Raw genomic sequence first — 15,237 nt, forward strand, 5'->3', positions numbered from 1 at the left:
CTATACAGCTTGGAGTAAGACAACATGCATGAAGAGGATGATGTGGACAAAATACTCATTTGCCTAATAATTCTGCACTCCCTGTATACTCACATTTGGCGGCTCTCAAGGAGCTCACTTACACATATACAAAATTACACAAAGGGCCAGGTCTGAGTCTGCTGTCAAATCGGTTCACTCTCGCTCGCTTCTCTCTCTCTCTTCCGGCAGCTGGCAGAACAGCTTTTTTTTAACCCAGTCCAATGATCCATGGTCCAATCAGCAGCCTACTGCTCTTTATTAGAGGAAAGACCTGCAGAGATTCTTAAAACACAGTAAAGAAACACAACACAGCAGCTAACACAGATTTCCTATGGCCACGGGCCGTAACAGGTGCTGCTCCCCTGAATTGGACAAGGCTGAGTGCTGAGAGGCTGGGACCAGCTTGGGGCACCAACGAAGGAAGAATTAAGTGTAAATTATGATTTCTCCCTATCAGTTTTAACCAATCACATAGACGCACATTCTCATATAAAACTTTGTATACTGTTAATTTGAGGTACTCTTTTGGGAAGATGGACCGCAGCAAACTGTTCTACAGCCTGTGGTTATTGAGCAAAAGAGATCCATGGGCATGATAATTTTTTTTACTATGCTTTACTAAATAATAATTGAAGGAAGAAGTGTTGTACTGGTGATTTCTCAAGGTAGATAAAGGAACACATTATCACCTGCCAATAGCCCTTGCAGAGAACTAGAGTTGTGAGATATCAGGCTTTCCAAGGCGCTCAATCATATCATTAATTCTAGGTGTCGGGTATGAATGTTGCCATCTTATACCTGCTAGCTCCAAGTTTCTACTGGATCTGAAAAGGTCCTTGCCATTTAGCTAGCAGTTTGCTATCGTTACTTGGAAGGAGTACAAGTACCTTTTGTCCAAGATTAAATTACCTCTCCAGGGCTGACCAATCATATCACACTTTCTGATGTTGGTGGGCATCTGCCATACAAGCTTGGAGCTAGCTCAGTCATCTTCTCCAAGTCACTCTTTCATCATAAGAGATAAAATCAGTAGCCTCTGCCGCTCTCTGGTCACCGTCCCGTGTCTCTTTTAGTAAAGAGAGAGAGCCCCTTAATTTATGACCACATATCAGTTGTCATGTAACAATTTGCGTAACATTTGCTTCAGGGTCTGTTTGAAGGGCTTAGTCAGGCAATCTGTTTGAGGGTGGTAAGGAGTGGTTTTAAGGCTTTTGATACCAACAAGCTGGTAGACCTGCTCTAATAAAGATGGCATAAAATTAGTTCCACAGTTTATCAGGATCTCATGAGGGAATCCCAACCTTGAAAAAAACTGCACCGGACAAAAAGCCACAGATTTTGCTTTTATACACTTCAGAGGAAAGACTTCAAGATACTTGAAATTTAATCTGCAAGCAAAGCAGGCAACCATTATATGACCAGCAAATAACGGTTGCCTGATTTGCTTTTCTCAACAGGTCTGACGATGTCCGTTCCCAGCCATTCAAATGGGGTGCTAATAATTGGTAAAGGCTCTGGAGGGGATTATTGATGTTAGGCCACATCTGCACACAGGCCTGGCCAGTGCAAATGCATCCTAATGTGTGTGCAATGGTTTTATGCTTCCCCAAATGACCCTCATGGCACAGAGTGCCCCAAATTTATACCACATCCTCTTTCCTCTTCTAGGAAACCTGCCGGCGATAAAGAATGCTGTCTTTCAGGAAGAAACCCACATTGCTGTTGACATCTGGTTTAATTGTTCCTGCTTCTTGGCTTACCAGGGTTTTTAAAATCCAAAGGCCTCTCAGGCTAAAAGACAAAAGGTGGTTTCAAAAATTTCTTTCACCTTTTCTGCCTGTGGGACTTCTGCAACTTCCTGGGTGCTGTCCAGGAGATGAGGGAAAGTAACAAAGGTGTCCGGGTAAAAAAAAAAAAAAGGAGACAGGGAGGCAAAATGGTTAAATGGTTTTATTAATGTTCCTATTACCAGCTAAACCAAAAGAGACGTATAAGCCGCTATCACCTCTTGAAGAAAGAAGAGAACAAAATCCAGGTGTTGGTCAATAAACGGAAAAGTTAATTAAAAAAAGGTTTAGTCACTAAAACACACTCTCCACAGAGCAGGAACAATCAGGCACCATATACACACAGCTCACTAGCTGCAAAAACCAACAAGGCTCTCTGGCACTAAAGCTCACCTTTCTCTGGCCCTAAGTACTCTTAATTGCTGATGGGAGTCAGCTGTACAAAAAAGCTGGCACTTAAGGTAGGGGGGATAGCAGGACACACCCACACAAGGTCAGTTTCCGCTGGCTTCATAGCTTGAGCCCTAGTCACTACAAAATGTGTGACAGCAGTCCAATAGGTCAAACACCTCTCTCCACTTGTTTCCGCAATTCTTCTGGAAACCACAAAGGCAGCCATTACTACAATCCACACGAGCGAATAACACAAACACTTTCACAATGCTAGCTAGGGACTGACGGAGTTTCTCACAACAATCCAGCGTGAAGCTCAGAATGGAGCAAAACTCCTTCCAAACCCGCGATGTGAAATGCAGACCCCGATCGGACACAGTGTTTTTGTCATGGTCTCCGCTCCTCGACAGCTGACAGCTGTCAGGTGCTTTGTTTTTGTTTCCCTTTCTCTCTCGCCCTCTTCCATTCTCTCTTTCTCCTGCCGGGGCGGAGCTCAGTATGGGCTCCTGCCCCTGGCCTACACACCTGGAGGTGAGCAGCACATCTGTTGCTGATCATAAGAGATTGGAACCCTTCTTAAGAGGGCGAGTCTGCTCTACTCGTCGCTGGATCGTTGAGCCTTCAGCGTCAGTCGTCCTGTATTTTGTAAAGTCAGTTTGTGAGCCTGTCTGAACCAGGAAACTAATGGTTTTTTTCTGCCTGTGTATAGATCGCCTCTGGACCTGTTCTTTCCCTGTGCATGGCGACTGAACGGAAGCAAGAGAGATAAAGGAAAGGAGAGGAGATGTGCGAGGGCTGAATGAAAACCTTCCCTTCCTGGACTCCTGCCTCTTTCACTCCTGGACCCTGGAACCCCGGCCCCTTTTCCCCTTGACATCACTATATGTATATATGAATTCCACTGTAGAGGAACACTGTAAATAAATGCACCTTTTGAAGACACTAGTGGTCTGCACGTGAGTCCGATCTACAAAACCTGACAGTTTTGACTAATTGTGTCCGATTGATCATGTGTTCCGCCATGTAGGTGGAACACATGATCAGTCAACAGCTTCGCTGTCTCCAAGGCGGTGGGAAACTTGGGCAGAGCAATGAAATGGGTAGCTTTAAAACAAAAAGGATCCACAATAGTGAGTATGGTGGTATTACCTGAGGATGGTGGTGGTCTAGCTATGAAATTCAGGGCGATGTGTGACCAGGGTGAGTGTTTCTGATTATACCCTCGATCTCCCATCTGAGGGCCACGATGATGCAGGCTGCAGGCAGGATCGTCTCATCATATTCGGAGGCCTCGTCCAGTGAGGAAATTTGCAGAGAGAGCACATCCAGCTTCACATTACGAGAGTTGGGTCTGTACGTGATGGTTAGATTGAACTGAGTAAAGAACCTGGCTTGAAGGGAGTTGAGGCACTTTGCCATTTACAGGTACGGATGTTTTTATGGTCCGTCCAGATGAAGAGTGGCTGCGCCATCCCTTCTAGACAGTGCCTCTATTCCTCCAAGGTGAGCTTTATTGCCAGCAATTCCCAATGTCCCACGTCGCAGTTCCTGCTTAGCCTGTGAGAGATGACAAGAGAAATATGCACATGGGTGAAGCTTACCCCCGGAGTCCTGGGATAACACAAAGCATCCACTTCTAAGACGAATGGCTGAGAGAAGTCTAGTTGCACCAAGATGGGCGCAGAGGCAAACTTCTGTTTGACTTGGGAGAATGCTTGCTGTGCCACCTGGTGAACATGCCTCTCGTGTTCAGCTATGGACATCTTGAAAAATCAAAATATTGTCAAGGTACACAAAAACACAGTGGTTAATGAAATCTTTCAAGAAGTCATTCACCAAGGACAATTGATAGGCATTCCTTAAATCCACTTTTATGAAAATGGTGGCCCCCGTAACCGTTCAAAAGCGGAAGATAGTGGTGGCAGGAGATACTTGTTCTTTAGGGTTATTTTGTTCAGCCCCTGAAAGTAAATGCATAGATGGAGGGACTTGTCCTTTTTCTCCACAAAGAAGAACCCTGCTTGAACTTGGAAGAGCGGATTATTCCAGCTGTCAGAGAATCAGTGATGTAGGGTTCCATGGCTTACAAAGACTGTACAGGCGACTGGTGGGGAGTGGTGCCCCCAAGAGCAGATCAATTCCACAGTCATATGGTCTCTGCGGAGGAAGTGAGAGAGCCAAGTCCTTGCTAAACACTTCAGCTAGGTCATGGTAAACTGTAGGAACAGAGGACAAATCAAAAATTACATGACTGCCTCAAAGGGAGAGCTGAATGGCCTTAGTGCGATGGGTGATTTGTGTGAGCTTAGTGCTGTTTTAAGGCAGAAACCTGTAGAGGTTCAGTAAGAGGTGTCAATGGGAGTTTGAATTTCCTATTGAGTGTTTGATCAATGAAAATAATTTCATTGATTAAACACTTGATTGATCAAACACTCGAATCAATGAGAGCATTACACTGGTGAGTATGGGTGCTGAGTATGAGTTTTGCAGAACACTGATGACCAAGTAGGGAGGCGTCTGTAATTGTGCCCACCAGCACCCCTACGTTTACCGGCATCTCCATTCTTTGAGATTTCAGTACTGGGAAAATGTGCTCAAATTTCCCAGTTTTGGTTCAAATGCCAGCAGCTGCATTTTGTATCATTTGTAAACCTCTAAAACTTTTTGTTGGTAACCCAGAAAGAAGAGTGTTACAATAATAAATGTGCAAAGACACAAATGCATGGACAAGAACCTCTGCAGTGTCAAGTGATAAAACTTGTTTGATATTGATGTTCCTAAGGTGATGAAAGGTAGTCCTTGTTGTCTCTTTTACATGAGACTTGAAGGAGAGCTCCGAGTCAAACCACACATCCAAGTCCCTGCAATTTATGACAATGTCATCAATTTTTGTGATCGATTGACCATCAAATCTGTCTTATCAGTATTAAGAAGCAGGAAATTATCAGATAACAAGTCCTTAATTGCAAATGGACAAATTTCTAATTTAGACAAATCAGCATAGTTTCCAATGTTTAAGGAACATAAAGCTGCAGGTGATCAGCGTAACAATGAAAGGTTACTTTTAAAAAACGTAGAAGAAGACAAAGAGGCAGCAGATACAAAGAAAACAGCAATGGGCCAAGTACAGACCCTTCAGGGAACCCATGCCTCACAGCACAGGTCTCAGAGAGATCAAATTTAAAAACTAACAGTCTGAGATCTCCCACACAGGTAGAATCTCAACCATGATAATACATTTGTACTAACACACATGGAGATTAAGGCATCTAATGACTTCAGCGGACAATTCACGCTTCAAATCCTCATTGAGGCTGTTGAGAAAAGCCTTCAGAGGGCATTCTCCTCCCCACTCTGGATCGTTCTGTCAGGAATGCAAAGGCAGGACTTCCTATCTACCTATGTACCTTCCTATGCTCCTATGACTAACACAACACTTTCACAGTGTTAACTAGGCACTGACAGAGTTTCTCACAATGATCCAGCATCGACTGAAGCTCAGCTCCTCTGTTAAGTCTCTGCCCTTACGAGGCTGATCAGCTGCAGGTGACCCCATGGCGGGAATAACTCGCCAGGCCTGGTGTCACAGGAAAACCCGGACACACACGCCAACAAGTAAAGGTAGAAATGAGTGACCGGGAGAGAACAACAACAAAACACAACATAGACATGGCAGATCAACTGGCACGGACTGCGGACCATGACAGTCACATCATCTGCATTCAGTCCAATAGACAATGGTTGTGTTGCAAAAGTGCGTCCTAGCGTCTGTTCATAATCTTTTAGCCTTGACCTCACTGAAGTTTTCATTGAGTCCAAGGAAAGGTAGGTAGTGAAGTGAGGTACATTTTTTTAAAATGTTACACTATTAACCATTCGTAAGGTATTAGTAAGTGCTTAATTCATCATTTATAAAGCATTACTCCTCCTTGGTATTTTTTTTAAATACAGATGTTTATTCTTGATTGATAAACTCTTGGTATAATTTAGAAAGTCTAAATAGGTGATTAGTAAAGTATTCAGATGCACATTTATAGATGTAATGAGTAAAATATAAGATCATTGTGATTGTATTAATAGAGATTTTAGAAATACTTATTTCATAGTGTAATTCACAGTTAATTCAGGCAGTTGTAAGTTAAATATTTTGTGTGATCATCTAAAATGAGGACTGTTTGTGCCTTTATAAATGAAAATGAAAGTACTCAAAATTCAAACAAGTATGGGCTATCTTTACAATAGAAAACTGACATGGACAAAGCACAAAGAGATAGAGAACATACAAATAATTATTGCCAGATGCAAACATAACCCACCTGAAGTTTGCAGAATACTGACATTAAGGTAGTTAAAATATGAATAAGGTAATCACAATTCAATAAATCATTACATATCTGGTAATCCAGGAAATTGTCTCTGGTATGTTTAAGTTTGTAATTTTCTTTAATTCATTCCTGAGGTTCAATTCTTCCCTTGTTTGTAAGTCAGTTGGCTAGCTTTACTCAGACAAGTGAGCGTCCAGTCAGGTACAGTTAATTTAGCTCCAAACTGTAGAATGAAATCGTAATCTGGGTATCTGGTGCTGTGCTTTCAGAGATGATTTCAGCTGAAATAAAAGAAGTACTGGATGGTCTCCTTCTTCTCATTCATAATAAAACCGAAGCCTTATGTTCTCATTCATTTACCCTGTTGAAACCTACACAAGCTTTTTGTCGTTCTCTCTCTCTCGCTCTCTCTCTCTCTCTCACACACACACACACACACACACACACACACACACACACACACACACACACACACACACACACACACACACACACACACACACTTTCTCTCTCTGTCAGCATCATGGCAAAACAACAGAGGATTAAATGGGGCCAGGGATTTTCAAGAATTACCCTCTTCTTATAATAGTCTGGTCTTTGGAAGAAGTGTAAAAGTTTAAAAGTAGCTGAATTAGATTCATTTAAATAAATAGTTGCTGTAATTTATGAGTTAGTTATTACCAATGACTGCAGAAAACATGGACTACCTAATAGATCCCCGAAAATGAAGCCAAAACATCTCTATCGCCCCCTGGTGTCTGGCTTCAGTATAGGTCTAAAACCTCGCCTTCTCTAGGTTAGCGGAGGGCACTGGGGTCAGACTAAAATAAAAATAAAAGAAAAAAGTTCCCAAAGATTTTGTTTTGCATTATCAGTAGTTTTCATCACGCTGATTTGTGTTCAAGGGGTGTCCTTTCTCATAAGTTTGATTCTAATTACTACCATAATGCTGTTAAATTGGGGTCCAACGTCAACATAACTGACAGCTGCAGTCACGGAGAAACCTGCCTATCTAATGGCAGATAGAGCGGGGATGCTGAGAGGTCAAGTGTTTACTTTCCAAAACCACGACCGACTGTTTCAAAATTATAGCTGAGGTGTTTTTCGGTAAACTGGACAAACCCACCGAAGGACCCGAGCATCCCGCAGTACTTTTTCGGTAAATTACTCTAATCCGTAACTAATTCACCCTGATTACAGGAATCAAGAGAAAGTCACCGGGATGCTCAGTCACTAACTAACGTTACTGTATAAGGATTACAGTAATACATGAGTATTATACTGTAAGACCTGGACTCTCCTAATGTGCAGAGCTGATTATTAAGGAAATAAAAGTGACGTAGCAGTATAGCCCAAGAGATGGCAATAGTGCAACATTGTTGGATGCAAGCTGCCTTTAAAAACAAAAGAAGAAGAACACGCACGCACGCGCGCACGTACACATTATTTCCTTCCTCCTAGCTGAACGCTTTCCAACATGGCTGCTGCTGCACAGTGAAGCATCTGAAGTGTGTTTATATGGAGAGAAAAAGGTGTTTTTTCAGGATGTGCAGAGAGACTCGAAAATGAGGAAAGGTGAGTGCTTATATATTAATAATGTACACCCACTCAGTGTGATATGATGAATATTGCAGCGGTGAAGTGTAGTTTAAACAACGCCTGTGTTGCGGTAGCATCTGCCTCTGAGATGGAGGTAAGGAGATATGTGGCCTGACAACAGCTTTGCTTTTAAAGAAGATAGATCGATTAAAAGCTCAAATCGAGACTAGTCTTGTGATAGCTGCGTTTTCAGCAGAACATTTCATTTATAGCTAATGTGACTCACGACATGTCGCTTTGTTGACCTTTGAGAGGTGCTTGTGAAAACACCGACTATTGTCGTTCTCCGCGATAAGATTTTCATTGGTGCGAAGTATTGTGATTTGACAAATTGACATGCTTTTACAGCTTTCATGCTGGAGCTGTAGGCTGGGTTAGTGTTAGGGGTTATGCTTTAAGTACAGCTCTCAAGGTGTACGTGAGCTTATTCATACCCATTCTGTAAAGTTGCTAGAGCCCGTAAAGCCATACGACAAATAAGAGTTTTCACTTGTTTTGCGACGATTTTACTTTAAGTCAAATTCAGAATTCTGACTTTTGTATTTTTCCGTCTTTCTCTTTTGGTCATATTTGTGTCAACGCGATCGTTATGTGTGGATAAAATCTACCAAAAGTCTTTGAAACCGCCAGCTACGGTTTACGATTTACTTCACAAATAGGCAAGGCAAGGCAAGTTTATTTGTATAGCACAATTCAACAACAAGGTGATTCAAAGTGCTTTACAGAGACATTAGAAACAAGAACAAATAAAAAGCATGATTTAAAATTGATTAAAACAAGCAAATAAACTAACTAACTAATTAACAAACAAACAAACAAACAACAGTATATAAAATCAAAACAGATAAAATCAGAACAGTAGATAAAATCAGTAGTTAAATGTAAGTTTTGAAATTTAAGCTTAAAGTGTGGATTTGGTGCTTTATTCAAATGCAGCTGAGAACAGGTGAGTCTTCAACCTGGATTTAAATAAACTGAGTGTTTCAGCTGATCTGAGGCTTTCTGGGAGTTTGTTCCAGATATAAGGAGCATAAAAGCTGAATGCAGCTTCTCCGTGTCTGGTTCTGACTCTGGGAACTGATAAAAGACCGGATCCAGATGACCTGAGGGATCTGGATGGTTCATACTGGGTCAGGAGGTCATTGATGTATTTTGGTCCTAAACCATTCAGAGCTTTATAGGCCAGCATCAGAACTTTAAAGTCTATCCTCTGACGGACAGGCAGCCAGTGTAAGGACCTCAGAGCTGGACTGATGTGGTCCACTTTTTTGGTCTTAGTGAGGACTCGAGCAGCAGAGTTCTGAATGAGCTGTAGTTGTCTGACTGATTTTTTAGGTAGACCTGTAAAGATGCTGTTACAGTAATCAAGCCTACTAAAGATGAATGCATAGGGGGAAAATGTTGGCAGAATTCTGTTTAGCAATGCCTCATTGCCACGGCTTGTGGAGTAAGGTCGACTGGAGCCTATCCCAGTTGACTTTGGGTATGTAGCAAGGTACACCCAGGACAAGTAGCCAGTCTATCACCCAGGCAGAACTGAAGATGTTAACATTTTCAGTGCAAGTATTGACAGCATTAGAAATGAGTATATTAGAGGGACGACTCAGATTGAGCAGTTTTGGGACAAAGTTAAGAGAGGCAAGGTTGAGATGGTTTGAAGATGTACAGATGAGGGATTATTAATATACTGGACAAGGGATGTTGAATTTGGATTTGCTAGGTAAGAGAGTTCATGGATGTAGTGGAGGAAGACACGAAAAGGGCTCTGGTGACAGTAGAGAATGCAAAGAGGCAGATAATTACTGTGGTGACCCCTTAAATGGTCGCTGCTGAAAGTGGTTGTTTAGGTAAAGGCCGAGGGGGCGACCATTTCAGCAGTAGTATGCAGAGATTATGCATTGCTGTGGATGTGGACATACAGATGAACAGTCTTTCCATTGTTTATCCATAACGTCTATGGAGACAAGTTTGCACAATCATAGATATTTGGCATGCGTGCAGAGATGAGTGTTCACTTTTGTCATTTGTTTACATGTTAAGTTTCACATCAAGCCTAAGAATAAAAATAAACTATACCAAAAAGTATGATGATGTCAGTATCAAGGAGATGCAGTATAAGTAGCAGGAGTTATTTCACAGCTACTTGGCAAGGCAGAAATGTTTAAAAGAGGTTCTCTGATAAACACGTAGATGCCTTCACTAGCATGTAGGGGTGGGCGATATATCAAATTTTTTCCACGTACAATGGTTAAGTTGGCTTTATCGTAACCATCGAGGATAAATTGCCATTGCCACTGTGAAATTTTTTTTCTCTCTCACACGCTGGGAATGCATCATTAATTCCCCCGTCCCAATTGGAAAGTTTTCTACCTGGCACACTGTGCTGAGCATGCCTGTTTATATACTACCAGATTGGGGAAAAATTTGGCGTCAGTGGGAGCGTCAGACGAGCGGGGGACTGACACTTGCTGTCATTTGGATTTCACGGGGATGATGCAGAACAAAATGCAATAATTTGCAAAACATGCCGTAAAACTATTTATTATTTATAAAAAGAGAGCAATATCACGAAATTATTCTACCAGCTGAAAAGTCATCCAAATGAAGAATGTTTTAAACTCTGCATGTCACCATCTCCCGTAAACCAAAGAAAACGTTAAACAAACCAGCTGTGATACCCTGGACTATTCTTGTTCAGTCGTTTTAATAGTTACTATAGTTACTGTAAATTGAGGTCATCGCGTGTTTTATTTTACAATTTTTATATGTTACAAGCACAAAAGAGCATCCGTTTATTTTCAGTTGTTTTATTCAATTATTGCTTGATGTCCTTTTTTGTTGCTATGATCTTTAGTTTGTTAAAGGTCTGGTGTTGACCACAGAAAGAGACTTACTGTGACAGTATTGTCATTTGTGAAAAACTGATGGTTAAAAAATGGTTAGGATAAAACATTTAAATTGATTCAAATGTTTTGTATTCAAAGTAGAAGAAAACCTTGGATGGTCGATTTGAATGAGTGTAATTTTAGGCACTATATTGTTGAAAATAATATTTATTTTTGAAGTTTATTTAAACATATTGCTATATGTGTCGTGGTGTAGCCAAAAAAATATCGTGATATTAGATTTTTCTCATATCACCCAGCCCTACTAGCATGTTTCTTCTCTTCCCATTAGTTTCCAGAGATACAATGTTCTCACATTTATACACTGCTTTTCTACTCATACTGACCACTCAAAGAGGTTTAGACTACAGGGCTTTATTATGTACACTTAAAGCACTTTATTCACCTTACAACCAATCAACCAACACCAACACACTCAACAAACTAATCCACGAGGCCAGTAATGTGGCTGTGGAGCTAGACTCTCTGATGGTGGTGTCAGAAAGACTGTTGCTGTCCAAGTCCAGGGAATATATTGGGCATTCCTCCCTCCACCCTTCAGTCTGTCTGCCTGTTCGATTGGCTCACCACTCTCAACTCTTTGCCAAGGAGATTGCTGACTCTGGGGTTTTGTGTCAGTTGAAACTGCTTGTGTTCAAGGTGAGTAGATTCTATGGTGCAGTCTGATTGTCAGTACTGCTGTTATGCTAACACTGGGTGATGTTTCCTGGACTTTATACACCAAATGACACCAAGGTGTTATTCATGTCATCTATGTTGATGACATTCCAGTTAGATATACATTTTTGTTCATGTGCTTTGCATTTTATTCACAGGGCTCTGCATCAACGTTATGACGCGATTCCTGTGCAGCACCTGAGGAAGTAAACAAAACCAGATATCCCAGAGAGAGTTCTCCACTTTTCTTCTGTCACACTGGCAAAGGACGCAGTGCAGGAAGTCTTAACAGGCAGAGAACTGCTTTCTCTGTGCGCATCTTAGCCACTTGATCTACAGCTGCTGGAATCAAAGATGTGTAGCATCTAGAGCTGGACTTTGTGTGGCAGAACTGACAGAATTTGCCACATCTTTGCCTAACAAGGAGCAGAGCATGTAGAGTGGTTGTGGTTGCCATGGAGCCAAGGGATAAGAGACAGGTGAGTCTGGTTGCTTAGATTAGCAAATGCCTTTGGAACGTAAATGTTTCCTGTGTGGATGCTGTTTTAATAGACAGCTACCTTGGTGTTTAGAGTGACCTCAGGAGATTAACTGCCTTGCTGTAACATCATCTACCATGGGGTCTTGTTTTTCCAAGGTTTTTTGCTTCTTCAGAGAGAGCAATTTTTCTGCAGACCTATAAACAGAAACCACTGTGATACCAGAAGTGTGTTGGATACAACACAGAGATGTATATGTGTAACAGGCTAATAAAATATTAGAATTTTGCTAACTCGGAGTAAGTGATAACATTTTTGCATTAAAGTGAAAACAAAACACAAATTGTATAAAGGCACAATATAGCCCTGCTTTCAGAAACAGACATAGATGTAACACTGTCTGTAGCTGGATATAAGAAATAAGTGCTTGAAGTCAACTTTTTAAAAACATGTTTAGTGCCATCTTCTGTTAGCATGGAACGTCATGTCACCGGATTGGGTGGTTGTTGATGTCAAGACTCACATTAGTTTATTTTAGCTAGCTAGTAACAGAACCAATAACTCAGGGGAAATTAAAGACAAAAAAAAATCAGTCTAAAGGGATCACTTTTGTGCTGCCCCTGGCTTCAAAAATGAGTGCAAAATCTGTTCAGCACTATTTTATGCAGTAAAATAGTCTCTCTACCAGTGCATCACACCACAAGAATGTTTCTTGCAGAAACACGTTCGAACATGCTGTCTGCAGGAAAACAAACAAAATCTCCACATCGATCCTTCTATCCTTCACTTCCATTTCGCTTTTCCTCATTTCTAAAATGAAGCAATCCAGTCAGTGAGATGACACGAGAGGAAAAAAGCTCTAATTTTCCCAGCACACGTGCTTATGGGATTCCTGACCGTGCTTTGGTAAGAAAGATAGTCATGTTTATGGTGTGATGTGCATGTATTAAAGCTGTTTTGTTGTCAACTAGATTGATGTGCGTAGGAAAAGAGAGACTATTTTATTGCATAAAATAGAACTGATTGCATCAGCTGATTGGTACAATCGACTAGATGAGGAAAAATAATTTTCTTAATCAGGGTTGTCGGTCCGGTGAACCACCTGTCACCTGACTCAAACAGGCTCTTCTCCACACAGTCCTCATTTATAAGGTGCATTACAAGCCCGAACATTATGGTTAACAGGTGGATTTCCCTGTTTCAGTGCAGAGTATGTCCTTGGTTTTAACATAAAACTGATTGTTGCAGCAAGAGACAACACAAAAGTGTCTATTGACTGCAACCAACCCACCTGGTGTCATAACGTTCCGTACTGACAGAAAATGGGGCTAAACATGTTTTTGAGAGTTTGAAACTTTCAAATAAAGAAGAGCTAATTTTCAATCAATAGTGGAATAATTGTGTTTATTCTGTCCTGTCTGGCAGAATTGTTGTCTGAAGACCAAAAAATGGCCAACAGATTTACTTTCCCTAGTGGACCATCATGACATTTACTTTAATGGTCCACTTGATGGTGATATTTTGTTAGGATCTTTTTTATTTAGTGTTATTGTAATCACAATCTGCTTCAACAACTGCTGGAAAAAATAACACAGCAGAGAAACAACAGCAAGAACCGACATATGCATAAATAACAATAAATAATAAATGTTACTGAACAGCACACAGTACTAATAATGCAAAATATATTTAGAGGCAGCAGCCAAATAATATGGTGTGTCTGTGAATACCTGTTTGTACACCTCATAGGCCCTCACCCCCAGGGCGCCTGAGATATTCTAAGATATGTTGTAAGAGAGGTGGAGTGTAAGACCTGACACGGACAAACAGGCACACAAGAATGCATTCACTCCCTCATGCACACATATACAAATGCTCACACACTCATCCAACATGTAGAGACACAGAAATGAACACCGTACACACACTCACGCTCCCCAGACACCCTCTATACTCCCATGTCCAGTGGTTATAATTGTGCTAATAATTGTGGTTTTTGAAATTCTCAATTTTTTCTTTATTCTATAAGCTCTGGCATTTTGCAGCATATTTACCCTCATACTTTCTGCTGTCGGCCGTCAGCCTGGAAGCTGTATAATTTAAACATGGTGTCAGACTTGGTTAATCTGCATATTTTAATACAACTGGTTTACTGCTGTGTAAAACAAACAGCAGTGTATGAAGCAGCAAAAAATTTTGTTTTTTTTCCCAAGTCGGACTTTGTTGATCAGGTGATTTGATGAAGGATTCCCGCTAGCTGTTTCAAATTAAAGGTTTTAAAGTTGGCTACAGGAACAGCGCTGCTGTTTTGGACGCTAGAAACATGCTTTCTTCCATCTACCTGAGCTCACCATCTCAGTAAGGGTGCTGCCTCTTTGCGCCTCATGCTGTGTAAACAGACTCCAGCTCCATATTCAACTATGCCAATGTTATTATCACTGCCGCTGTTGTTTTATCATGCTTTTTACTGAACAATTGCGGGCTGCATAGGTTTAATGTTGTAAACTCTTTATTCACACACTGCTCCTAACCCTTCCCTCTGCCCACTCCCCGACTCCCCCAAGGCTAATCAAGCCTACCTGTGGGACTTCTAGAATTTTTGATACCCAGCATCAAGACTAATGGTGAAACAAAGGATTTTTTTTTTTCTTTTTTAAAATCGACCAGTAAAATGACTGGATTGTTTTATTTTGTTGTTGTTCTTCCAGGAGGAGGATGCTGTGACTCTGGGCCTTTCAACTGGCCAGGCTCTTGAGAAGCTCCGGGACCAGTTAAGCAGCTTGCTGGAACAGCATCAGAGAGTTGCATGCAGACGAACATCTGTGCTGGTACGCACACACTTGTGTCTACACTTTTAAACCAGTGGTCCTTACTTTAGAACCTTATTTCCCCGTTTTGGATTTTCCATATATGTGGCTATATCTGTAAATTATGCTACATATGTATGCACTATTCCTTGGATGGCGGTACCTGGTGAGGTTAACAACTTCACTGCTGTTTTCTGTTCGTGCCAAAAAGGAGCTGTCACGGTGACTCGGTGTCACGGTTCGATATTTTTTCGATACAAAAA

At 41.3% G+C, this 15,237-nt stretch overlaps 1 protein-coding gene across 8 annotated transcripts in view; it reads left to right on the plus strand.

Annotated features, from left to right (window-relative positions):
* The first annotated feature begins 7,982 nt into the window (after window positions 1–7,982).
* Window positions 7,983–15,237, plus strand: part of tmem94 (transmembrane protein 94) — a 43,004-nt gene continuing 35,749 nt past the window's right edge. For 5 of the 8 annotated variants that reach the window (XM_086271269.1, XM_086271278.1, XM_086271270.1 and 2 more), the window contains exons 1-2: window positions 12,997–13,073; window positions 14,876–14,995. In XM_086271269.1, coding sequence (XP_086127395.1) covers window positions 13,005–13,073; window positions 14,876–14,995 — 189 coding nt within the window. In that variant the 5' untranslated portion in view covers window positions 12,997–13,004. Of the gene's footprint in view, window positions 8,102–11,846; window positions 12,168–12,996; window positions 13,074–14,875; window positions 14,996–15,237 lie in introns of those variants that run through there. The other 3 variants (XM_086271271.1, XM_086271272.1, XM_086271275.1) reach the window with 1 other exon arrangement.

Source organism: Aulonocara sp. 'chitande type north' Nkhata Bay, linkage group LG18, assembly GCF_057382095.1.
Source record: "Aulonocara sp. 'chitande type north' Nkhata Bay isolate Kocher_YH1m ecotype deep benthic linkage group LG18, A_spYH_male_GT1.1, whole genome shotgun sequence".
Lineage (NCBI taxonomy): Eukaryota > Metazoa > Chordata > Actinopteri > Cichliformes > Cichlidae > Aulonocara > Aulonocara sp. 'chitande type north' Nkhata Bay.